This window comes from Monocercomonoides exilis, assembly GCF_001643675.1.
Source record: "Monocercomonoides exilis strain PA203 chromosome Unknown scaffold46-794033, whole genome shotgun sequence".
NCBI classification, from domain to species: Eukaryota; Preaxostyla; order Oxymonadida; family Polymastigidae; genus Monocercomonoides; species Monocercomonoides exilis.
Window position 1 is genome coordinate 319,493 of NW_027150591.1, and position 22,435 is coordinate 341,927.

The 22,435-nt window shown below is 45.0% G+C and overlaps 3 protein-coding genes across 3 annotated transcripts; all 3 read left to right on the forward strand.

Annotated features, from left to right (window-relative positions):
• Positions 1-133: 133 nt before the first annotated feature.
• Positions 134-7,822, forward strand: MONOS_10004 (uncharacterized protein; the record flags this gene model as incomplete). The annotated part of the gene is made up of 7 exons (XM_067862411.1): positions 134-272; positions 366-532; positions 578-655; positions 709-1,062; positions 1,213-5,784; positions 5,963-7,495; positions 7,599-7,822. The coding sequence occupies 7 exons, from the start codon at positions 134-136 to the stop codon at positions 7,743-7,745; spliced, it is 6,990 nt and encodes a 2,329-aa protein (XP_067721561.1). The 3' UTR covers positions 7,746-7,822.
• Positions 7,823-8,000: 178 nt separating this feature from the next.
• Positions 8,001-8,561, forward strand: MONOS_10005 (uncharacterized protein; the record flags this gene model as incomplete). Its single annotated transcript, XM_067862412.1, has 4 exons — positions 8,001-8,036; positions 8,095-8,157; positions 8,212-8,279; positions 8,435-8,561. The coding sequence occupies 4 exons, from the start codon at positions 8,001-8,003 to the stop codon at positions 8,559-8,561; spliced, it is 294 nt and encodes a 97-aa protein (XP_067721562.1).
• Positions 8,562-9,364: 803 nt separating this feature from the next.
• On the forward strand, positions 9,365-22,263 carry MONOS_10007 (uncharacterized protein). Its single transcript, XM_067862413.1, has 2 exons — positions 9,365-19,716; positions 19,765-22,263. The coding sequence occupies exons 1-2, from the start codon at positions 9,417-9,419 to the stop codon at positions 21,843-21,845; spliced, it is 12,381 nt and encodes a 4,126-aa protein (XP_067721563.1). The 5' UTR covers positions 9,365-9,416; the 3' UTR covers positions 21,846-22,263.
• The last annotated feature ends 172 nt before the right edge of the window (positions 22,264-22,435 follow it).

Below are 22,435 nucleotides of genomic sequence, written 5' to 3' on the forward strand. Positions count from 1 at the left end.
TTTTTATTATTTAAATAAAACAATTTTATTTTCAAATTAAAGTGAAGTCAGTATTTAAATTTAAATAAGTTCATTATCCAAGATGTTAGATTTGAAGTTTTGAAAACTAATTTTTATTACACTTAAGATCAAAATGTCAATTCTGAATTTCCTAAAACGCAATGATACAAAGGACCGTTTAGATGTTTCTGATCTCCCTCCATTAGAGCAGATTGCAAGATATAAAGAAGAACTTTCATCTCTGCGAGATAATGAGAAAAAATTAACAAAAGGTTTGAAAAGACATTATTTTATTGTAAAAAGAGTATTTTGATTTGCTTATCTTTAAATTTTTATTGCTTTGCTGCTGCTTTGGTGCTGTTAAGATCTTGAAAAAAGTCAACAAAAAAATGAGAAGCTTGAAAGAGATTTAAAGGTTCAGAAAGAGCAACTGAAAACAGCAAAAGCTGGATTTTTCCTAACGCCAAACCAACGTTCTGTTGAAGAACTTGAAAGGGCGCTGGCCCAATCAAAAGAAGAACTGCGAGAAAAGGTATTTCTCACTTTTTATTTGTTTTTTTAACTTTTTTAAAAAAAGGAAAAAGCATTGAGGCAAAACCTTGCATCTTTATCAGAATACAATCAAGATCTTCTAAATCAAATCCAATCTCTAACAGTATGAAAAAGGATAACTAAAATTTACGCCAAAGATAAATTATATTTTTTAAGGCTGAATTAGATGCGGCGACAGGAGAAACGAAAAAAGAAAAACTATTGGACAATGCAAAATCAAGTTTAGATTCGAATAAGTCTAGTTTGGAAAACGAAAACAAACGCTTGAAAAAAGAACTTTTACAACTTTCAGAGCAACTTGAATCACAAAAGAAAAAAGGCAATGAAACTGAATCATCTGCCGAAAAAGCAGAAGGTGATTCTTCTGCGATTTCCACTTCGCTGTTTCCCACCATAGGCGGAGGCCACGCTGTTGTAGACTCATTTTCTTCCAAGCAAGATTCACCTTTGATCTCTTCTTCATCTACGACTCCGTCTTCTCCTGCTAAAAGTTCAGATCAAAAAACAATTGTGTGAAATTTTTTCTTGCCAACTCAATGCAATTTATTTAATTAATGATTAAATCTTTTGAATGTTTTATTTTTTTCGATTTGTTTATTCACAATATTACACTCATATTTATATAATTTTTCTAATTTAAATTATCGTTTTGAAATGCAGTCTTTAATGAGGCAAGCTCTGCGCCAAGCAGAAATAGACAAGGCAAAGCTGCGAGCAGCATACGAGAAAGAGAAGGCAAAAAACTCCGCTTTGAAGAAGAAAGAGCAGAAAAAGGACAAACAGAGCGACAAAGATTCCGAAAATGAAGTTGGCACTCCGAAAGAGACGGATTCCTCAGGCGAAATGTGCGACAGCCCCATCAGCCGCACCGCTTCTGCCTCTCTGTTCCCAACATTTAATGCACTCAAATCTTCATCCTCATCTGCGTCTTCCTCGCTTTCCTCCTCTTCGACTGCAGACGCTGCTTCAGAATCAGAAAAGCTCACACAGGCTGACAATGAAAGAGAGAAGAGTGTGCTTCAAGAGACAGTTAAGGAGCTGACTGAGTCCAAAGTTGCAACAGAGCGCGAGAGAGATGCGCTGAGGAAGAAGCTGGCAGAGAAGGAGACCGAATGGCAATCTGTGTTAAAAACCAGGAAGGAACAGGCAGCGGGCAAAGAGGCGGAGCACCGGAAGGAGTACGACAAGGTTATCACGATGCTGATAGCAGAGAGGGAAGAGAAAGTGAAGCTGAACGATGTGATACGCGAGCTGAACATGCGGATGACAGAGCTGACGAAGCAGCACATTGAGAGAGAAGAAGAGCAGAAGAAGCAGCAGCAGGAGGAGAAAGAAGCGTTGGAGCAGAAGCTGAAAAGTGCTGTGGAAGAAGGGAAAGAGCAGGAGGCGAAGTGGAAAGAAGAGAAAAACGGGATGCTTGCACAGATGAGCAAAGAGAGAGAGGAGCGAAAGAAGTCGAGGGAAAGAGAGAAAGCGAAAGTGGCCCAGTTTTATGAGAAGACACAAAGCGAAATGGAGCAGACGGCAAAGGAGAAGGAGCAGCTGGCGAAGGAATTAGAGACAGTGAAGGAGAATATGAGCAAGATGGAGAAGGAGCTGGCGGCTGAGAGAGAAGAGAAGGGCGGGGCTGACAAGACAGAGAGTGAGGGACTTTTGAGAGAAATAGAAAGGTTGAAAGAGGAAAAGACAAAAGCGGAGAAAGAGAAAGAAGAAATTGTTGGGAAAGAACAGCAACTCAGAGAAGAAGTGGAGCAAGTGAAGAAGCAGCTGAAAGCAGAAGTGGAAGAGAAAGAGAAAGAGAAAGAGAAGATAGACGAGGCAAAGAATGAGATGGAATCAGAAAGAAAGAGGATGACTGAAGAGAAGGAGAAGGCGATTGCAGAGTTGAAAGGGCTGCTGGAGCAGAAAGAGCAAGAAATACGCACAATCAATGAAAAGAGACAGATGAAAGAGAAAGAAGAAGAAGAGGAAGAAAAAGCTAGGAAAGAGAAGAGTGAGGAAGTGGAAAAGATGAAGGGCAGCCTGAGAGATTTGACAGAGCAACTTGAAAAGGAGAAGAAACACAATTCAGAAATAAGTGAGCAGCTGAAAGGAGAAATACAGAGAGAGAAAGAGAAAAGAGAGAAAGAAGAGGAGGTGAAGGAGAAGCTGAGGGAAGAAGTTGAAAGGATCAGAAAAGAGAAAGAAGATGAACTGAAAGAGGAAATTAGCGCGAAGGAAAAGATTGAGGCGCAATTGAAGGAAATGGAAGAAGAAAGATGCGAGTTGGAAGCAAAGAGAAAAGTAGAGGAAGAAAAAAGAAGACAAGAAATAAGCAGTTTGCACACAGAAATCGAATCTTTGAAGGAAAAAGAGGAACATTACAGAACTGTTGAAAGAGAAAGCGAAGAAAACAAAGCAAAACAAAATGAATTGCAGAAGCAGTTAGAAGAGCTGAGGAAGAAGACAGAGAAAGAGAGAGAGAAGAAGAATGCAGACGAAAAGCGAAAGAAAGCCGAAGTTGAAGAGCGCTTGCAACAGCATCAGCAGAAGCTGGCTAAACTTCAGCAAGAAAATGCAGAGCTGAAGAGAAAAGAAGAGAATTTGGCGAAGAATTGCGAGGCGAAACAGAAGCAGCTGAAGGAAAATGAAGCGAAATACCAACAAAATACGAAGCAAATGCAACAGTCGTTTGACAAAGAAAAAGAGGAGCTGAACAGAAAACTTGCTGAAAAGGAGGAAAAATCAAAGGAGATGATTGGCAAAGAGAAAGAGAAAGGAGTAGCACTTGAGAATGAAGTGGCTTCAATGAAGATGCAAATTGAAGAGTTAAATGTCAAAATCAGAGAGGAAAACGAACTGCAAGCGAAGGAGAAAGCGAAAGAGGAAGAAGAGAAGAAGATGAATGAAGCAAACTGGCAACGAATTGTGAGTGAAAACAACGAAAAGCACAAGAAAGAGATGGAGCAGATGGAACAACATCACAAAAACACACTGGAAACATTGCAGAAAGAGAAGGAGAACGAGAAAAAGCGTCTGATTGAAGGCAATCAGACTAAAGAGAGCGAAAGAGAGAAGAGAGAAGCAGAATTGAAGGAGGAGATTAAGAAGCTGAGGGAAAGCGGAGAAAGTGAGAGGGAGAAGATGACAGAAAACGAGCAGAAAATGAAAGAGGAGCTGAGGATGCTGCAGACGATGCTGGTGAAATTGGAGGAGGAGAAGAAAGAAGAGCGGGAAAGAATAGAGAAAGAGCAAGTGGCTGCACAAAATGAGGAGGAGAAGGATGCTGAGAGTGAGAGAGAGAGGAAAAAGATGGAAGAGGAAATGAACTCGAAGGAGCAGAAGATATTGCAGCTGATGGGGCTGCTGAAGGAGAAAGACGAAAAAATCAACAGCTTGGATGAGGAAGTGAGGAAGGAAAAGAAGGAGAAGAGAGAAAAGGAGAAGAGGAGAGAAGAGGAAGAGGAAGAGAGAAGGGAGCAGCAGAGGAAGAGAGAGGAAGAGGCGAAGAGAGAAGAAGAAGCCAAATTGAGTCTGATGGCAGAGAACTCGAAGATGAAAGAGGAAAAAGGCAGGATGAGGAAGGAGATAAGAGATAAAGAGGAGATGATCCAGAAGCTGAGAGAGGAAGCAGAGAAGCAAGAGAATGATCGAAAGAAAGAGCAAGAAGCAAAAGCGAAGCTGAACGAAGAGAGCAAAAAGGAGAGAGAGAAAGTCAGAAAGCAGAATGTGGAGCTGGAGAAGGAGAGGGCGAGGAGAGGAGAGCTGGAAAAGCAGGTGAGTGTGCTTCAAGTGCAGATTGAAGAGAACGAACAGAAGAGGAAAGAGGAAGAGGAGAGAAACAAGCGTGCGATGGAAAATGACAGAAAAGAATTTGCGATGAAAGAGAATGAAATGAAAGAAGAGCTGAGCAAATTGAAAGCAGCAGCACAAAAAGACCAAAACAGAATAAAACAGTTTGAAGAGAACAAGAAGAGAGAGGCAGAGAAGGAAAAGAAAAGGAAAGAAGAGGAGCGAAAGAAAGAGGAGGAAGCAGAGAAGGAGAAAGCGGATGCGATTCAGAGGCATGCGAAAGAGCTGGAAGAAGAACGAAGTTTGAGAGAAGCAAAAGAAAAAGAGAACAGCAATTTGAACGAGCTGGTCAAAGAACTGGAAAGAAAAGAGGAAGAAATGCTGAAAGAGAGAGAAATCGAAAACAACAAGCTGAAAGAAGAAGAAGAGAGAGGGAAAAAAGCAGAAGAAAAGTGCAATGAGCAACAGAGGTTGATAAATGAATTGAATGCCAAAATGAAAGAATTTGAAAGAGAGAAGGAGAGAGAGAAAGAAGAAGCAGCAGAGAACAACAGATTGAGAGACGAAAAGATTGCATCACAACTGGATATGATTGAACAGCTGAAAGTGAGTGTTGAAGAGAAAGAGAAAGAGATGGACTCTCTGAAACAAGAGCAAAAGGCGAAAGAAGCAGAAGCAGAAGAAAAGCAGTCAAAACAGATGGAAGCAATGAATGCTCAACTGAGCACACTTCAAGAAGACAAAAGAAAATTGCAAACGCAAATTGAGGAATTGAAGATGCAGATGAAGAAAAGGAGTGAAGATGATGCGATCAGGAAAAAAGAAGAGGAGGAAGAGAAGGAGAAGGAGAGAGAAAGCAGAGAGAAAGAGATGAAGAACAAGGCGATGAGGATTTCTGAGCTGGAGGAAGAGATAAGGAAGGAAAGAGAGGAAAGGGCAGAGAAGGAAGAGGAGGCGAATGAGAAGCTGAACGAGAAGGAAAAGCAGATTGTGCTGTTGAACGACGAGCTGAACAGTCTGATTGAAGAGATGAGCCAGAGGAGGGAGAAGGAGGAGCTGAACGAGCGGATTCGGAGGGAAGAGAGAGAGAAGGAGCTGATCAGCGAGGAGAAGTGGAACAGCGAAAGAGAAGAAGACCGAAGAACGATTGAGGAGCTGAGGAAGGAGAAGCAGAAGCTGGAAAAGAGGGTGGAGAAAGAGACGAGAGCGACGTTGGATGCGAAGAAAGAGAAGGAAGAAGCATGCAGCTTGCTGGCAGCCAGCCACGAAAAGGAAAAAGCCGAGCTGACAAAGGAACTCAACAGAGAGAAAGAAGAGAATGCAAAAAGAGAGGAGGAGATGAGGAAGAAGAGCGATGAGGAAAGGAAAAAAAGAGACGCTGAGCATCGAGAGGCACTCAAAGCAGAGAAAAAGAAACGAAATCAGGAAATCCAGGCGCTGATGAAGAGCAACGAAGAGAAGGTTTGGAGCAAGGCTTATGGGATGCGACAAAACAGAATTATTTGCTTCACTCTTATCATTTGAAATATTCTTCTTTCTTTCTTTCTCTCTTTCTCTTTTTATTTTTTTAATTCAATTTGCGTATATTCTGTTATTTTCTTTCTCTCTCTCTCTCTCTCTGTGTGACCTTTTCTTTCAGATGAAGAACATCAACGATGAGCTGTCTCAGCTGCGAAATGCGCTGTCGTCATCAGAAAAAGAGCGCACGCTGCTTGTCAAGAACAGCCAGAGAGACAAAAGCGAGTGGGAGAAGACAGAGCAGTCGCTGACCGAGCAGATTGTGCTGCTGATATCGAAGAAGGAGAGCCTGGAGGAGAAGGCGAAGACAGACAAGGAGAAGATGGAGGAGGCGCTGCAGAAGGAGAAGGAAGAGAGGAAGAGAGAGAAAGAAGAGCGAGAGAGCGAGAAGAGCAGAGACAGGACACAGTTTGAGAGAGAGGTGGAGGAGTGGAAGCAGCGTGTGGATGCGAAGACGAAAGTGGCGATGCAGACAGAAAAGGAGCTGAGGGAAAGCGAAGAGCAGCTTCGGGCGCTGAGGGAGAAGGAGAAAGAGATGGCGAGAACGATTGAAGACAGCAGGAACACGATCAGCACAATCACAGAGAGAGAGAGAAGAGAGATCGAAGAACACAACACAGCGATGAAGGAGAAAGAGGAGGCGTGCGAATCCCTCAGGCGGGAGCTGAGCGAGGCAGAGGCGAAGACGAGAGAAAAGGCAGAGCTGCTGAGCTCGAACACAACGCTGTTTGCAGCGAAGGAGAAGGAGCTGAATGGGAAAGTGGAAAGGTGGATGAAGTTTGCAGAGAAGAAGGACACGCTGGCGAGCCAGCTGAAGGAAGAGGCAAAGAGCAAGGGTCAGGAGATTGTGCAGCTGCAGGAGCGAGAGAAGCAGAGTGCGGAAAGGGAGCGGAGGCTGGCTGAGGAGAAAGAGGAGAAAGAGAAGGTAATTGCTAGGCTGAACGAGGAGCTGATGCGGATGGGTGTACTGGAGAAAGCACTGAGGCTGTGTGAAGAGCGGAACGAGATGATGCTGAACGACCTGCAGACACGAGAAGAGCACTTCTTCCTGTGCAGCCGGGAAAAGCACATTTTGCACGAGGACTATTCGCAGCTGAAGGTGGAAATGGGGCTGCAGCAAAAGAAGACAGAGCAGAAGATCAGGGATTTGCAGCGGATTATCGAAGGGCAAGAGCGGGAAAGAGAGAAAGAAAGGGAAAAAGAACGAGAACGAGAGCGAGAACGAGAACGGTCGATAACTCCTTCGCTCACTCCGATTCTTCCCGCTTCGTCGAACAAAAGCAAGTCCAACCCGTTTTCTTCCATCTCAGTTTCCTCTCCTTCTTTTTCTTCTCGCAATTCATCGCCATCGCCATCACAATCACAATCATCCTCATCCTCATCATCATCTTCAACTCCCACTTCGCATTTCCACCCGTCTTCCTCCACAAACTCTCTGTCCTCTCTTTCCTCCTCCTCCTCTTCTTCCTTCTCTTCCTCTTCTTCCTCTTCGTTGTCTGCCACTTCAGCGCAAACACAACACACTTCAAACTGCCGAACGTGTGCCTCGCTCACTTCGCAAATATCCTCTCTACAGTTTGACATCGACCAGCTCAAACACGAAAACGAGTCACTTCGCAAGGTCGTTGCGTCGCATTCAAAAGGAACATCAAAGGTTTGGTTGCGGTGCAATTCTTCTTCTCTGGCATTTTGGTTGACGTGCTGTGAATTTTTCACAAATCTTTTTTTTTTAATTTTTATTTATTTTTTTTCAATAGGATGCTCCGCTTCGCCAGATGCAAGAACTGTATCAGGAAAGCCTCGAACGATCGCTTCAGCTTCAGGACGATGTTGAAACACTCGGAAATGTTGTTGAAAAATTAACAGCAGAATTGAATCAGCTCAGAGGGGTTTCGAAAAAATGAGGGCACCGTTTTTGAGAGAAATCTGTTTTATTGAAGCATTTCATCACCACTCCATAACATTGGTCGCAATCGATCAACTGTTTCGTTTTTGTTTGGGGGAATAGAAAAATTGCACGGGCAGCAATTATCATAAGATATTTCAAGCTGCCTTCAAATTGAAATGTTTATGTTTTGGTATTTGATCTCAATTTTGAAAAGATTTCTTTGTCAATTCCAAGAAAAGTGAGCAAATAATTGTTAACAAAACCAGCGTGAATGAGTTTGAATATAAAAAAAGAAAGCTTGGAGAAGGTGAGGGCGTGCCTTGTTTTGTGTTGCCTGCTGAAAAGGCACATTTTAAAACATTTAGCGAGTCTTTGTGGATATGCCGCCTCTGGACAGCGCGGAGCAGACTGCACAAGAAAGAGTGAATGTATGCTGACTTTTTCCCCCCAGAAATGTTTCTGTGCATTTTATGCCTTTGCAGGTTATTTTTCGGCCAGATGCAAAATACGAGCGGCACACGCAGGTGGAAGAGCCGAAAATGGAGGACATGTTTGCTGCAACATTTTTGAATTGACTTTTTTTGAATGGTTGTCTATTGTCATGCAACGCCCAAATCATTTGAAAAAAAATTTTTTTTATGAAATTCACAAAATAATATTCACTGCACAACATGTGATGGGATCATTGGAATGAACTGCACACAGATCTCTGCCTAAGCTTTATGCAGCTTCTGGATGTCTTTCAGCAGCAAGCTTCTGTGCGGCAACTGCTCAGCTGGTTGGGGATGTTCCGTTTCACGAGATATTTCTGAGCTATCCAAGGGAAAGCTGAGCAAGACCTTTTGGCGCAGCGAGTGCCATTGCTTGAGAATCTCTGGCTCAAGAGTTTATGATAAATGATGTTGCACAGGAAGTGGAAAGAAAGAGCGAAGCAAATGTAATTCAATAGAAAAAGATGTATTTTTTATCAACAATGAATTGCTGAACAAATGGAACTAAAATTTGGAAGAATCTGTTTGCTTGTTTGATTTGTTATCTTTTTTATTTGTTCTTTAAAATTATGTGCGAATGTATTTTTGCATTCATTTTTTCCTTTCTTTTGTGAAGTATTGATTTTAGGATTTGATGATTGCAAAGAAAAGGATGATAAACCATTGACGGAAAGGATTGCTGCTGGAATGCATTTGCATGATATATTTCAACATGCTTTGGCTGATATCAAGCGAAAGACGGCTTTGAAGAAGGTGCAGCGGATGAGAGGAGACACATATGAATGGCGCTTCCTTTTTTTTTTCCACCATTGAACACAGCCGGATAATTGAAGAGAAAGAAGTATGTCTGATTTGATGATTTTTGTGGTTGATTGATAATCGTACATGCTGATAAGTGAATTTTCATTTTCGCTTTCATCTTCGTTTTTCAAAAGCTTGCAAAATTTTTCACAAAGCTCTCACATTTTTCAATGGTTATATTTTATTTCTTTTTCTTTTCTGCTTTGCTTGTTTTTCTTTTTTTTTTTCAATATATATATATATATATATTTAAAATATTTTTTGTGCTTCGAGAGAAAATAAAACCTTTTTACACTTCATTCACTATTTTTTAATTATGGATTTTGATAAAAATATTATATGAAGATCACAGAAAGAAAAGAAAAAATTTGAATTCAAAAAGTGAACAAAAGGTGATGCGCCTTAGCTCAGGAAAGAATGCAAGAATGCTCTGTTTGCTGCTTCTGGTGATAATAGCTGGATGCGAAAGGAAGAGGAGTGTGTCAGAAAGAGCAGAAAATGAGAAAAGGGCCAGCATTGGAAGAAAGGAGTTTTGCTGCGCAAAACGGGTTGAAGGCGAAAAAGAAGAAATATCAAAGAGGCGCTTTGAGAAGGAGAAGGAGAAATTGGAAATGTGCGAAGGAAATGTGGCAGAAAAAGAGAAAAAAGACTTTTTTGAAATATCGAAAGAACAAAAGGCAAAGATCAATGGAGAATTCGGAAAGGGAAATGAAGACATTTGTGCAATAAATGGCTTTGCAATATTTTTGGGAAAGGAGATGAATGGAAAAAGTCAGATTTGCACATGCACATTTGTTGTGAATTCATCTGTTTCAATGAGCGATGTGCAGATTTGTGGAGTGAAAGAGTTATTCTTGTTTGAAATTGAAGAAAAGTCTGAGTTGGCGCTGATGAATGCAGAAGTTGCAGTTTTATCGTCCGATGTTTCTCCATTTAGAATTTTTGGGGGAAGGGTGCTTTTGGTGAATATCAGCACGAGAGCAGGAAATGTTTGTGGGAAGATGCCATCTTTGTTTGATCGTCCAAGGAATGTGGAACAAGAGGGATTTGATGGAGAAGTGAGTATGGCAGACTGTTTGTTTGGCTCGTTGAGATTGGGAACTGGAGCTCCATTCCTTGTTGGGGGAACAGTGGGAACTTTGGAAGTGAGCCAGACGAGATTTGAAAATATCACTGGAGAGGGTTGGCAGAAAGGCAGGCAAGGAGATTGGCATGGATGTGAAACAACAATGAGGAGTGTTGTTTTTGTGAATGTTGATGATGTGGTTGATGGAGCGATAACAGAATCAATAAATGAGCCTTCATCGTTTCTGTTGTCGTTCAACTGCTCTTTTGAGCATTGCATGCGGAAGTCAAACAAATATGCAGATTACAAGGGAGAAGATGGAAGGATTGTTGTTGGAGGATCTGCATCGTTTGAGGATGACACATTCACAGGATGCCGAGCGGACGAGGGCAACGGAGGGGCGCTGTTTGTCAACTCATCTGAAGTGTCGCTGTACGTGATGCGATGCAGTTTCACAAGCTGTTATGCGCCGAATGGAGGAGCAATTGCGGAATTGCTTGTAAGAAATTCTGAAATATCTGAAACACTGTTCATTAACAACTCGGCAAAAACTGCAGGATGCATTCAAAAGACACGAAATTTTGGCTGTTTTATACTTCAAAGGTGCTTGTTAAAGAATCCAGTAGCCACCGCAGGCGATGGGAGCGCAATAAATTGGAATGGGGATTATTCTCAATTGTCTTTTGAGTGTTTAGGATCAAATGATGGAAATGGAGGACAAGCACAAATTATTGATTGTCAATTTGTGAATTGCACAAACAATGGTTATCATGGTGCAATTCAGTCATGGTCATACAAAACATATTTTGCAATGAGAAGTTGCCAGTTTGTGAAATGCACGAGTGCAAGAGAAGGCGGAGCAATTCGCCATCATTTTGTTGTCTATTCTGGTGACCAATCAAGCATTACAGCATTTTTCTTTTTATTTTTCCACGAATGTTCTTGCACAAGTATTGAAAGTCCTCTTGGACATGATATGTGCATTCTTCAATCATATCCAGAAGTGAATATCACTTCATGCCCACTGAAGGAATGTTATTCCACAAACACTGACGAAAAACGGTTATATTGGGCTGGAACTGGAAAATACGAAAGTGACTGGCTACCAACATCGAAAGTTCAGATTACAAGCTGTTTTGTTGCAACAAATGGGAATGATGCGGAGCAATTATGTGGATTGAAGGAAGAAGCAGGGTGCCGAACAATTAGGCATTCGTTTGGAAAGTGCATGACACAGTTTGAGGCGAAGATATATGTTGGAAGCGGAAAGCACTTGTCTGAGGAAGGAGAAATCGGAGTTGGTAGTCGATGTGTTTGTGTGTGCGGAGAGGGTGTGGATAAGACAGTTATCAGCACTGGGAAGATGACAAGCGGAAGAAGCCTGTTTTGTGTGGGAAGTGGAAGCATGCGATTGAGATCGTTGGCGATTGAGCATTCGCATGCCAAGATGAGGATTGGAGTGGTATTGATCAATGGAGGAGGGAAAGTGGAGATGAGGCGGATGGAAGTGCGAGGATCTGAATGGAGTTCTGGAATGAGTGGATTTGAAGTGGGTCTGTTTGGAATAGAAGCTGGAGGTGGGGAGTTGGAGATGGAACATGTTGTGGTTTCTGGGGTGTTCATGGGAAATGTTGGAGTTCTGGGGCAGGAGTGCGGGTCAAAGGTGAATTTGTCGAATGTGGAGTTTTTGAATGTTGCTCGGCTGGAGGGAGACGGGAGCGTGATGTCTCGAGTGTTGTGTTTTGAAGAAGAGCTTGAAATAACAAATGTGACGATGAGGAGGTGCGGATGTGAGAGCGGGGATGGAGGAGGGATGAGAGTGGAAATGGGAACAGGATCGAAAGTGAGAATTGGGAAGGGGATGGAAACGGTGTTTGAGGAGTGCAGAGCAAGCAAGGGAGGAAGTGGAGGAGGCCATGGGGGAGGAGTGATTCTGGAGCTGAAGGAAGGAGCAGAAGACTTTGTGCTGGAAAAAGTGAGGTTTTCAGGGTGCAGTGCGAGTGTGGGAGGGACGATGGTGTTTATAAAGGCACGCAAGCTGAAAGAAGTGGTGAGCCGAGAGCGGCTGAAGTTCCAGGCTGACGAATGGAATCTGACCGATCTGTGTGGGTTTGAAGGCAGCGACGAAGAGAATGTGATCCCGTTGGTTGTGTATCTTCGGGAGAAGCCTTTGGAATACTTTGTTGGGGGAACAAACAAAAAGGACTGGGAGATGTGTGGGTTTGTGGACATGCAGTGCATGAGTGTGGACTATGCGATTGAGACGCATGGGAGTGCGTCTGGGGTAACAGTTGTGGCGAGCCATGGGGCAGTGCTGAAGAAGGATGTTTTGGTGTCGAGGGGGACGATTGTAGTGAAAGGACAGACATCGCAGCCTCGAGTGGAGATTGGAAGGAACGAGGATGGCGTGGCAGATGGGATGATCACGACGAGAGCAAAAGTATCGTTTGTGAATCTTCTGATGTCGATTCCGGGGAATGTGGGAGCAGGGAGATGCCTGATGATGTGCGAAAGCGGGAGCCTGGAAGTGCAGCAGTGCAAGTTTGAAGGAAGAGAAGGGCCTACGATTGGGTATGTGCTGGTGATGTGCAGTGGAGGCAGTGTGAATGTAAAGCAGCTTCGGATTGATGGGCTGAGTTTTGAGGGGAGGTGTGTGATAGGGGTGGAAGGTGCAGGAGGAGGGGTGATGTGCCAGGGGAACATCACAGGAGGAAGAGTGGCATGCGCTGGTGGAATGGTGTGGCATGGATCGAGTGGGGAGTTTCTGGTGGAGCAGACTGTGTTTGAGGGAGTGGAGGTTGAGGATGGTGGAATATTGGTTGGGGAGGGAGGGAGGAGGCTGGAGGTCAGAGAGTGCACATTCAGTGGGATAGGGAGCAAAGGAGGAGATGGGAGTGGGATAAGGTGTGTGATTGGAGAAGGGAAAGAGGGAAGAGTTTGGAACAACAGTTTCATTGGGCGCATTGCAAGGAATGGATGTGGAGGTGGTGTGTCTGTGGAGATAAGTGGAGGAGGGGTGTTTGAGATGGGAAGGAGTGAGAGCGAAACAACGATTGAAAAGTGTGAGAGCAAGAGAGGGGAAGTTCCAGATGGGGAAAATGGGATTGGTGGGTTTGGAGGAGGTTTGTTTGTGAAGTGTGTGGGGGATGGGGGATATGGGTATGAGGTGAGAGATGTTGTGTTTGGGGAGGAAGCAGCAGCAAACAAGGCAGAATGTGGGGGAGACAATGTGTTTGTGTGGGGAGAGGATCTTATGAAGGCTGTTGGAGGAGGGCAGCTTGTGAATGTGGTGAAGGCAGATCGAGGAAGAGACCACGAAGCGATGGGGTTTGAAGGGGAAGAGGAGAGATATGTGATTCCACTTTCATTTTATTTTGCCAGTGTTGAAGGAGTGGCAGGGTTTGTTGGAGGAGAGAATGCACGAGATTTCAGTGTGTGTGGGTTTGAAGGGTATGGGTGCAGGACGATCGAGAAGCTTGTGTCATTGCGATTCAAAGAGGGGAGGAAGCAGGTTATTGTGGAGGAAGGGTTTCTGTGGGAAGAGGGAGTGGAGATGAGCGGAGAGAAATGGGATGTGTGGTGTGTCAGAAAAGGAGCACAGGTGGTGGTGGTTGCTGGTGATGGAAACAGAGAAAAAGGGATTGTGCAGACGAGCACAGAGACACAGATGACTAACTGCACAATGTGTGTGCCAGGATCTCTTGGCAGGGCAGGGTGTTTGATCGAAAGTGTTGGAGGGGGTTTGGGGATGAAATGGTGTGGAATTCGGTTTGTGTCAGAAAGTGCAGGGTATGTGGTGTTTTATCATCTGGTGAATGTTGAAGGAGGGAAAGTGTGTCTGGAGGAATTTGTGATTGAGGGGAGTGGAGAAGTGGAGTTTGGTGTTGTGCCATTTGCTGTTGAGGAGGCGAAGAAGATGGTTGTGAACAACAGTGCGTTTGAGAGAGTTATGCACTGTGGCGGTGATGGAGGATGCTTAGAAGTGTTGAGCAGGGGCAATGAGAGGGAGGAAGTGTGTGTGGAAAACAGCACATTTGAGAGTGGATGCGAAGGAGAAGGAGGAGTTCGAGGAGGAGGGATGATGGTCTGTGAAGGTTCGTGTGCAAGTGTGCTGATGAAGAAAGCAAAGTTTCTGAGGTGCAGTGTGCCAGATGGAGAAGGAGAAAGGGAAAGAGGACTTGGAGGAGGAATATTCATATTGTGTTGCGAGGAGACATGTGATTTTGTGTTGGAGGGAGTGGAGTTCAGTGGATGCAAGGGATGGATGGGGAGAAATGTGTTTATTGATGGAAAAGATCTGAGGGAAATTGTGAAGAAGGAGAGGTTTGCCTTTGAGAGAGAAGGAATGGAGCTGAGGGATCTGATGGGGTATGAGAGAATGACGACGGATGAAAGATTTGGGATTCCGCTTGAGGTGTATCTGGATGAATTTGTGGGGAGTGGGTATGTTGGAGGAGCAGAGGATTTTGGGTTTGATCATTCAGGGTGTGGAGTTGTGTATGCACCGTGCGAGACGATTGGGGGAGTGGTGAAGACTCGATTTGCTGGAACAAGTGTGGAAACTGCAGAGATAACTGTCATGGGATCTTTCGAGCTGAAAAACCATGAATCGGTGGGATTGCAGAGGGTGAGCTTGAAAGGGGTTGAGACAGAAGGACTGACAAATGTGGTGGTGAATGGAGAAGGAGAAGGAGAAGGAGAAGGAGAAGGGCTTGTGGAAACAACGGTGGATGTGGTGATGGCGAATTTGTCGTTTTCGATTCCATCGAGATTCACAAAAGTGAAAAGGGATTGCTTGTTTGCCTGCAAAGGAGAAGTGCTGGAGATGAAGAGGTGCAGTGTGCAGCAAAGAATGCCCACAGAAAAAATTGAGTTTTGTGTGTTGAAGGCGATTGGGGGAAAGGTGGAGGTTCGGGGGATGAGGATGGAGAAGATGAGTTTTGGAGGGGTGGAAGTGTTTGAGGTGAGGGGATGGGAAGGAGTGTTTTTGGAGTTGGAAATGGAGGATGTGAGGAGCGAAGCAGAAAGTGGACTGATTTTGGCGAGTGTGGATTCTGTGCTAACGATGGAAAACAGCTCAGTGGATGAGATTGTGGTGGATGGTGGGTGTGTGTTGGAGTTTGATTCTGGGGCAGAGGTGACAGTTCGGAACAGCAGCTTGACGAATGTGACTCGGAGGAGTGAGGATGGAGGGGTGTTTGCAGGGAGGGTCGGGGAGGAGAAAAAAGTGGAGGTGAAGAACTGCACAGTGATGGAAGGGAAGTGTGTGGGGAATCCGTCAAATGGAGGAGGTGTGATGGTGAGTGTGGGAAGGAAGGGGAAGTTTGTGTTTGACTTGAACAGAGTGGAGAAGTGTGCAGTGGTGGGAAATAAGGGATATGGAGGAGGGGTGTTTGTGGAGTTTGAGGATGAGGAGGCGGGATACTCGATGAAGGAGGATGTGTTCAAAGAGAATGCTGCAGCAAAGGGGATGGATGTGTTTGTTGTGAGTGGTGCCCCGGATGTGATGCTGCGGGAGGATCTGTGGATGGGGTCAGTGGATGAGGAGAGCACTCCAGAGGAGAATGTGTGGGTGGTGGACTCGTTGACAGACACGGTGATTGATCTGTCGGTGAAGAAGTATCTGTTCCCGTCTGAGGGGATGATTGTGTTTATTGAGGCAGGGAGGAGCACAATGGCAGACACCTGTGGAAGCGAGGTGTCACCGTGTGACAAGTTTGCAGATGGGTTTGGGCACATGGGAGATGACAAAACAACGATCCAGATCAACAACGAAAACAGCATTGAGAGCGAGATCAACCGAAAAGGGATATCGCTGGCTGTTCGGGGGAGAAGTGGGGAGAGTCTTTTGGAATTTGTGGAATGGGGGTGCTTTGTTCAAGATGAGGGAGATGGACAAACAACACTGTCATTGAACAGATTGAGGTTCAAGCTGCCAAGGGTTGGAGGAGAAGGAAACAGCGGGGCATTGCGAGTGTGTGTTGGGATGATGATGGTTATGAACTGCAAGTTTGGGGCAGGAGGTGGAGAAAAGGAGGAGACGGGAATGAGGATTGTGGAGGAGATTGGAGGAGAAGTGCGAATGGAGCAGGTTGTTGTGGAAGGGATGATATTCTCGGGGGAAGGAGGGATTGGGGCTGTGAAAGGTGGAGTGTTTCACATGAACAACACGAACATATCGAAGATTGTTGGAAAGGGGAAGAGTCTGATTGAAGGAGAAGAAGGGATTGAGTTTGGGATGTGGAGGGGGAATATTGTGGATGTGGAGGTGGAGCGAGGAGGGGTGATGGAGATGAAGAAGGCGCAGCGTGTTGAGATTGAGGAAGGGAATGTGTTTAATGGGTGCAGATCGGTGTTTGGGGATGGAGGAGGGATGAAATGGGAGGTGGATGAGGGGGGAAGTTTTGAGTTTGTGAATGGAGAGGTGGAGCAGTGTAGTGTGAATGGTGAGAGTGGGAGAGGGGGAGGGGTTTTTGTGTATGTGGACAACAGGACGAGTGGGATGATCCGTTTTGAGGGGATTGTGTTTCTGCAGAACTCGGGAGCATATGGGAGAGATATGTTTTTGGATTGCAGGGACTTGAACGAAACGGTGACAACAGAGAGATTTGGGCTGCGTGTGACGAACGAAGAAGGAAGAGAAATAGTGGATATGCAGGGAGTGGACAGAGTGAGATTTGTGGAGAGGCATGTGGACTTGTGCGTATTTCTGGTGGAGTGGAAGTGGAGGGAGGTGCATGTGAGCGAGGAAGGGTGTGACATGGTGGGGTGTGGGAATGGGAGTTTGCCATGCAAGAGTTTGTGGAGAGGAGTGAATAACGTTGATCGGGATGGGAATGAAGGCGGGAGAATCAAGATCAAAGGAAGAGCCAAAGTGGGAGACTGGGAGGATGTTTCAGGGATTGTTGTGGAGTCGGGTGTTGAGGGAGAGGTGTGTGTTGTGGAGGTGGGGATGGAAGTGAAAGGAGGAGATGGAAAATGGGTGTTTGAGAACAGGAAGACAGCAGGGTTTGAGCGAGTGGAGTTTTGTCTTCCTGCTGTGTTGGAAAGGGGGCAAGAATTTGTACTGTATTCTGAAAGTGAGAGTGGAATATTGGGCATGCAGGGATGTCTGTTTGTGCTTGGGGATTTGGATGATGTGGGATATGGAGTGCTGAAGGCGAAGAGTGGGAGTGTTTATATGGTTTCGTGCACGATTGAGAATGGGAGGTTTTCAGTGTGCCCGTTTTATATCTGTTCGTGTGGGGTGTTTGAAGAGTGCAGAATCGTGGGGATGAAGAGGCGAGATGGGGAGGAAGGGGGAGGATTGAAGGTGACGTTGGCAGATGTACAAATACTGATGCTGAACAGAACAGATGGATGGGAGTGTGAGTGCTCTGCGACGAGTGGGCGTGGTGGGTTTCTGTTTGTGGACAGTCTTGCATCGGTGGCAGAGCAGCCATTTCAGCTGAAGGATGTGAGCTTGAAGGGGAATCAGGCATACAGAGGAAAGAGTGTGTTTGTGGTTGGAGGAGATCTGAACAAGAGTGTGACAGGAGATTCGTTTGCGTTTGACTTCTCAGGGTTGATGGAGAGCGAGAATGAGTTTGTGGGAAAGGAAGGGAGAGAAGAGGGGGCAGAAGAGAGGGATCTGCTGCGATATGTTGTGGGATACAGCTCAAAGAAGATTCATGTTTGTGGGAGTGGAGAAGATGTGAAGAGGTGTGGGAGCGAGGATGATCCGTGCTTTTCGATGTGGAAAGGGATGGAGCAGCTTGAGAACACAAGAGAGATGAAAGAGGTGGTTGTGATGGAGCTTGGGAGAGTGGAGGATGAATGGGACTTGGCGAATGTGACATGGAGGGGAGGTGGAAGGGAAGATGAAGAGGAAAGCAAAGATATGCTGATGTTTTGCGGGAAGAGCGAAGGAGTCGAGGAGTGGTTTGTGAGATGCGAGGAGTCATTTTGTGTGAAGAATCTGAAGATTGTGATTGGTGAATCTGTTGGGGAAGAGAAGAAAGAGGTTGTGAGCGGGAGAGGAAAGGCAGTTGAATTTGAGGGATGCAGAGTGGTGAGCGAAGTGCCTGAAAATGGGAGGATCCCGTCTTTTGTGGTTGTGAGGGCAGGAAGCTTGATGATGAAGAAGGTGACATTTGAGAGAATGAAGATGAGAGGGTCCGGGATTGTGGCATTTGAAGGTGTGAGCTGCTTGCTGGAGAAAGTGAAGATGGAGTTTGAGACGCATTTTGGAGGAAGTGGGATTGCTGTTGAAGGAGGGACCAACGGGGCTGAGGAGCATGAGGCAACAAGTGTGGTGATGAACGGAACAGAGTTTGTGATGGTTGAGCGAGAGGATGATGGGCCGAGTGTGATGGAGAGTGTGTGCACCGGAGGTGTGAAAGTGGTGGTGAATGGAAGTGTGTTTGAATCATGCAAGGCGAGAGGGAGCAGCAAAGGGGGAGGGATGCTGCTGAAGCTGAATGAAGGAGGGGATATTCTGATGAAGGATGGGAGGATTGTGGAGTGTGAGTGCAGCGAGGCAGTTGGGAGAGGCGGAGGAGTGTATTTGTGGAGTGAGCTTCGGGGAGATCTGGGCTTTGTGTTTGATGGGGTGAAGCTGAGTGGAAACAAGGCGCATGTTGGGAGGGATGTGTTTATTGAGTGTGTGAACATCAGCAGGCAGATAAACGAAAGCCAGTTCAAGATGGATCTGCGGGCAGAGGTGTATATCCGGGGGAATGGGATATATGGGATTGACGAGGTGGAAGAGGAGCCGGTGGACTTGATTGAGCTGATAACGGTGTATCAGTCGTCGACGATTGTTGTGTCGAATGTGTTTGGGAAAGGGGGAGGGAACTGGCGGAAGTGCGGGACTGTGGAGCAGCCGTGCTTGTCGGTGGGGTATGGGCTGGAGCATCTTGTGGCAGGGTTCAACTCGATGGTGGCAGTGGATGGAGAGAGCGAGATCGAGAAAGAGATTGAGATTGGGGATGTTGTGATGCGGCCGAAGAGCTGGGAGAAGGCGAAGATCACGATTGGTGAGTCTCTTGTGTGCACACGAGAGGGGATGATAGATGTTGACGGGAAAGTGGTTGTGGAGCTTGTGAGCTTTATGTTTGGGGAGGTGTTTCCCACAGTACACAAAGTGGTGTTTGATGTGGATCAGGAGTCGATTTCGTTCTCTGAAGTGAGTTTTGGGTCGTTGGAACCAGAGGCATACGAGTCGGCTGTTCCTGTTCTTGTGAAGTGCACAGGAGGGCAAGTGATGATGAGAAATTGCGAAGTGGAGCATGTTAGTGTTGAGTGGCTGATGTGTTTTGGAGGAGCTGTGTCTGTGCGTGAGATGAAGATCAAGAGCATTTGTTGCAAATATGGAGGGATTATTGTGAGGGATTGTAAAGGGTTGTTTGGAGATGTGGAGGCGGAAAACATAAGGATGGATGGGGGATCGTTTTGTGAGATTGAGAACAGGGATGGAGGGAGAGAGATGAAGGTGTGTCACTCAAAATTCCTGAATGTGACAAGCGGATGTGAGAAGGCAGCAGGGATTAGGTGCAGCAATTCACGTGGAGCAACGAGTCTGTCGAATTGCACATTGGAGGGATGCCAGAGCTTGGCAGGAAAAGGAAATGTGATTCAGGTTTGGATGAGTGAGGGAGTTTTTGTGGATGGGTGCAAAATTGATTGTGGAACTGCAGATGAAGGGCTAAAAACAAACATTATTGAGAGAGAGAAGATTTGTTGGTGGAACGGTTCAGCTGTTGATTTAACTGAGAGCAAGGTGAAAGTTGAAGATACAACGATTGCCGGCTCGTCGAATGGAGGAATAACAATGAGAGGAGGAAATGTGAATATTGAGAAAGGAGAGTTCATGAATAACAATCCATCAATTGAAGGATATCCATCACTGAGAAGAAACATCATCTGCTCAGATTCAGGAACATTGAATGTGATGAGTTTGAAAGGAGGGGATGGATGGAAGGATAATACATCACTTTGGATATTGAATGAAGGGTGCAGTTTTGAAGGGATTGCTTCAGAAAGGGATTCTTCATTCTTCATTCCGATGTTGGAAAGCGTTGAAGCAAAAGAAGTTGGAGAAGAGCTGGTGCTTGCGTTCAAGGGGATGTTGCTGGTTCCGTGTAATCTGTCATTCATGGTTGTTAAGCAAATTGGAGAAGAAAAACAGATTGAAAAATATGGATTTGGTGAAAGTAGACTTATATCGGAGACTGCAGCAGAGGGGAGGATGCCAAAGGAAAGGATAAGAGAGGCGGAAGATGAAGCAGAAGTGAGAGTGAGCATCCTGTTTGGGGATTCGAATAAGCCATCGACCACTGATTCTTTCATTCTGAAGAACAAAAGCGAAACTCAAGTGAAAGGAAATGGAAAAATCGTTGAAGGAGGAAAAGAAGGAAAATCGTTTTGGCCAATAATTGTTGTTGTTTTGGCTATTGTTCTTTTTATTGTTCTTATTGCATCTATTGTTCTTGTTGTTCGATGGAGAAAGCAAAAGAGAAGAACTGAAGAACTGGAAGAGATTGTGAACGATAACATCAGAAAGGATCCGAAGGCATTTGAGATGGTGACAATGGAAATGTCGCCTGAGGCACAGTGGAAAAGAGCTGAGAGGGAAGCAGAGAAGAAGAATGAAGAGAGGATAAAGAAGAGAGTGTATGCGAAAAGCTTAGGACACTCAGAATCATCGGAGCATCTTCTATCTGAGAGCGGCTCCACCGAATACATCCTGGGGAGAGATTCAGATAAGATTCCTGATTGGGCATTGGAAAAATTTGATGAGGAAGAAGATGATATATTGAGGAAGCGAACTCCCTCACCATCCATTTCATCCACTTCAACAACAGACACTTCAGACTCAGATTCAACTTTTGTTCGTGGGGAGGATTTGTGCCCAACCACTTCATCAATGTCGAACTTAGTGGATGCAATGGCCTGCTCGTCTTCTCACGAGAAGCTGATTGTGGATTTGAGAGATTCACTGTTCATGCTGCTTCATGGAAGGAATGAGAAGAAGGAGATGGCAATAGGAACTCTTGAAGAGAGGGAGATAACAGCTGCTCAGATCCTGTTCTGGGTAGTGAATGGGGCACTCCACTCCTTCGAAGAATGTGAAGTTCCACTTCAGTCGCTGACAAATCTGAGCCCTCACATTGTGCTGTTCTCAGAACACATGGTGATCTGTGTTGCGATGCATTCTGACTGCTCTTCTTCAGATTCAGATTCATCTTCCATCTCTTCATCAACTGTTGTGACGTCTGCAAGTGACGATGACAGTGACTCCCTTCCTTCCTCAGCGTTTGAGGATGAGGATGATTTCAAAAAGGAGTGTTTGAGGTGGAAGGCACCAGAGCTGCTGATGAACAGGAAGATGGGAGCGTCAAAGAAATCTGTTGTGTTTTCGATTGGGATGATGCTGTGGGAGTGCCTGACGCTGAAGGTCCCGTTTGGGGAGTATGAGGCAGAGACAGCAGGGCAGAAGATTGTGAATGGTGAAAGGCCTCCGTTGGAAAAGCTGCCAGCGGAGTTCCAGAGATATGTGGAGGCATGCTGGAGCGGGGAGAGGAAAAGCCGGCCGACGCTGGTGGAAGTGAAGCGAGCGCTGTTTGGAAGATTCCCGAAGGATGGAGCGATGTTCACGGTGTCGGATGCAATCACATATCTGGTTCCATCGAGGAATGATGGGCAGAGCAGCATGGAGAACGACAGCAAGGAGACAGTTGCAACAATCAATGAAGTTCAAAACATTGATATGAAATGAAAAACTGAAAATAAAAAAAGATCACACGAAATAAAAAACTTGTAATGTTGTCATTGTGAAAATGAATTCCACTTCACTTGCAAGAAGAAAAGCTGGAAATAAGAAGGAAACGTTGCAAATATCTCAGCTCCCACAGATGTTCGTTCATTGATGCATTTTGTGCAGAATGCCAAATTGTCGAGAATGGAGGCATCGACTTGCACCTGATGTGTTGTCTTTTGCATCTCTGATCATTCATTTTCGTTTTGAAAAGTGTTTTGGCTTGTTGAATTATCATCAACTTGATGATTGGAAGTTTTCCTTTCGTTTGAGTTGTTGTTCAGAAGTTTTCTTTTCTGTTTTTTCAAATGGTCACTGTTTTTGATTTTTGAGAGGTATTGCGACAAAGAAATCAACGAATATTGGAAATGAAAAGAAATGTTTTTGTGTATGTGTGCATTGTCGAATGTTTTTGAAAATAAGGAAGATGAATGAGGCATTTCCAATGACTGGGCCTAGCTCGGTCATTCTTGAAAAACAAATTGGAATGGTGCTTGCAACAAAAAGAATACTCACAAAAAAATGAATCCAAAAAGAGATTCGAGGAAAAA

Bases quoted from the DNA above. Each gene is read 5' to 3' on its own strand.
- MONOS_10007 (XM_067862413.1), top strand. From the start codon at position 9,417: ATGCGCCTTAGCTCAGGAAAGAATGCAAGAATGCTCTGTTTGCTGCTT. The intron at 19,717-19,764 runs GTGAGGGAGTTT...GTGGAACTGCAG, and splicing joins TGTGATTCAGGTTTGGATGA to ATGAAGGGCTAAAAACAAAC.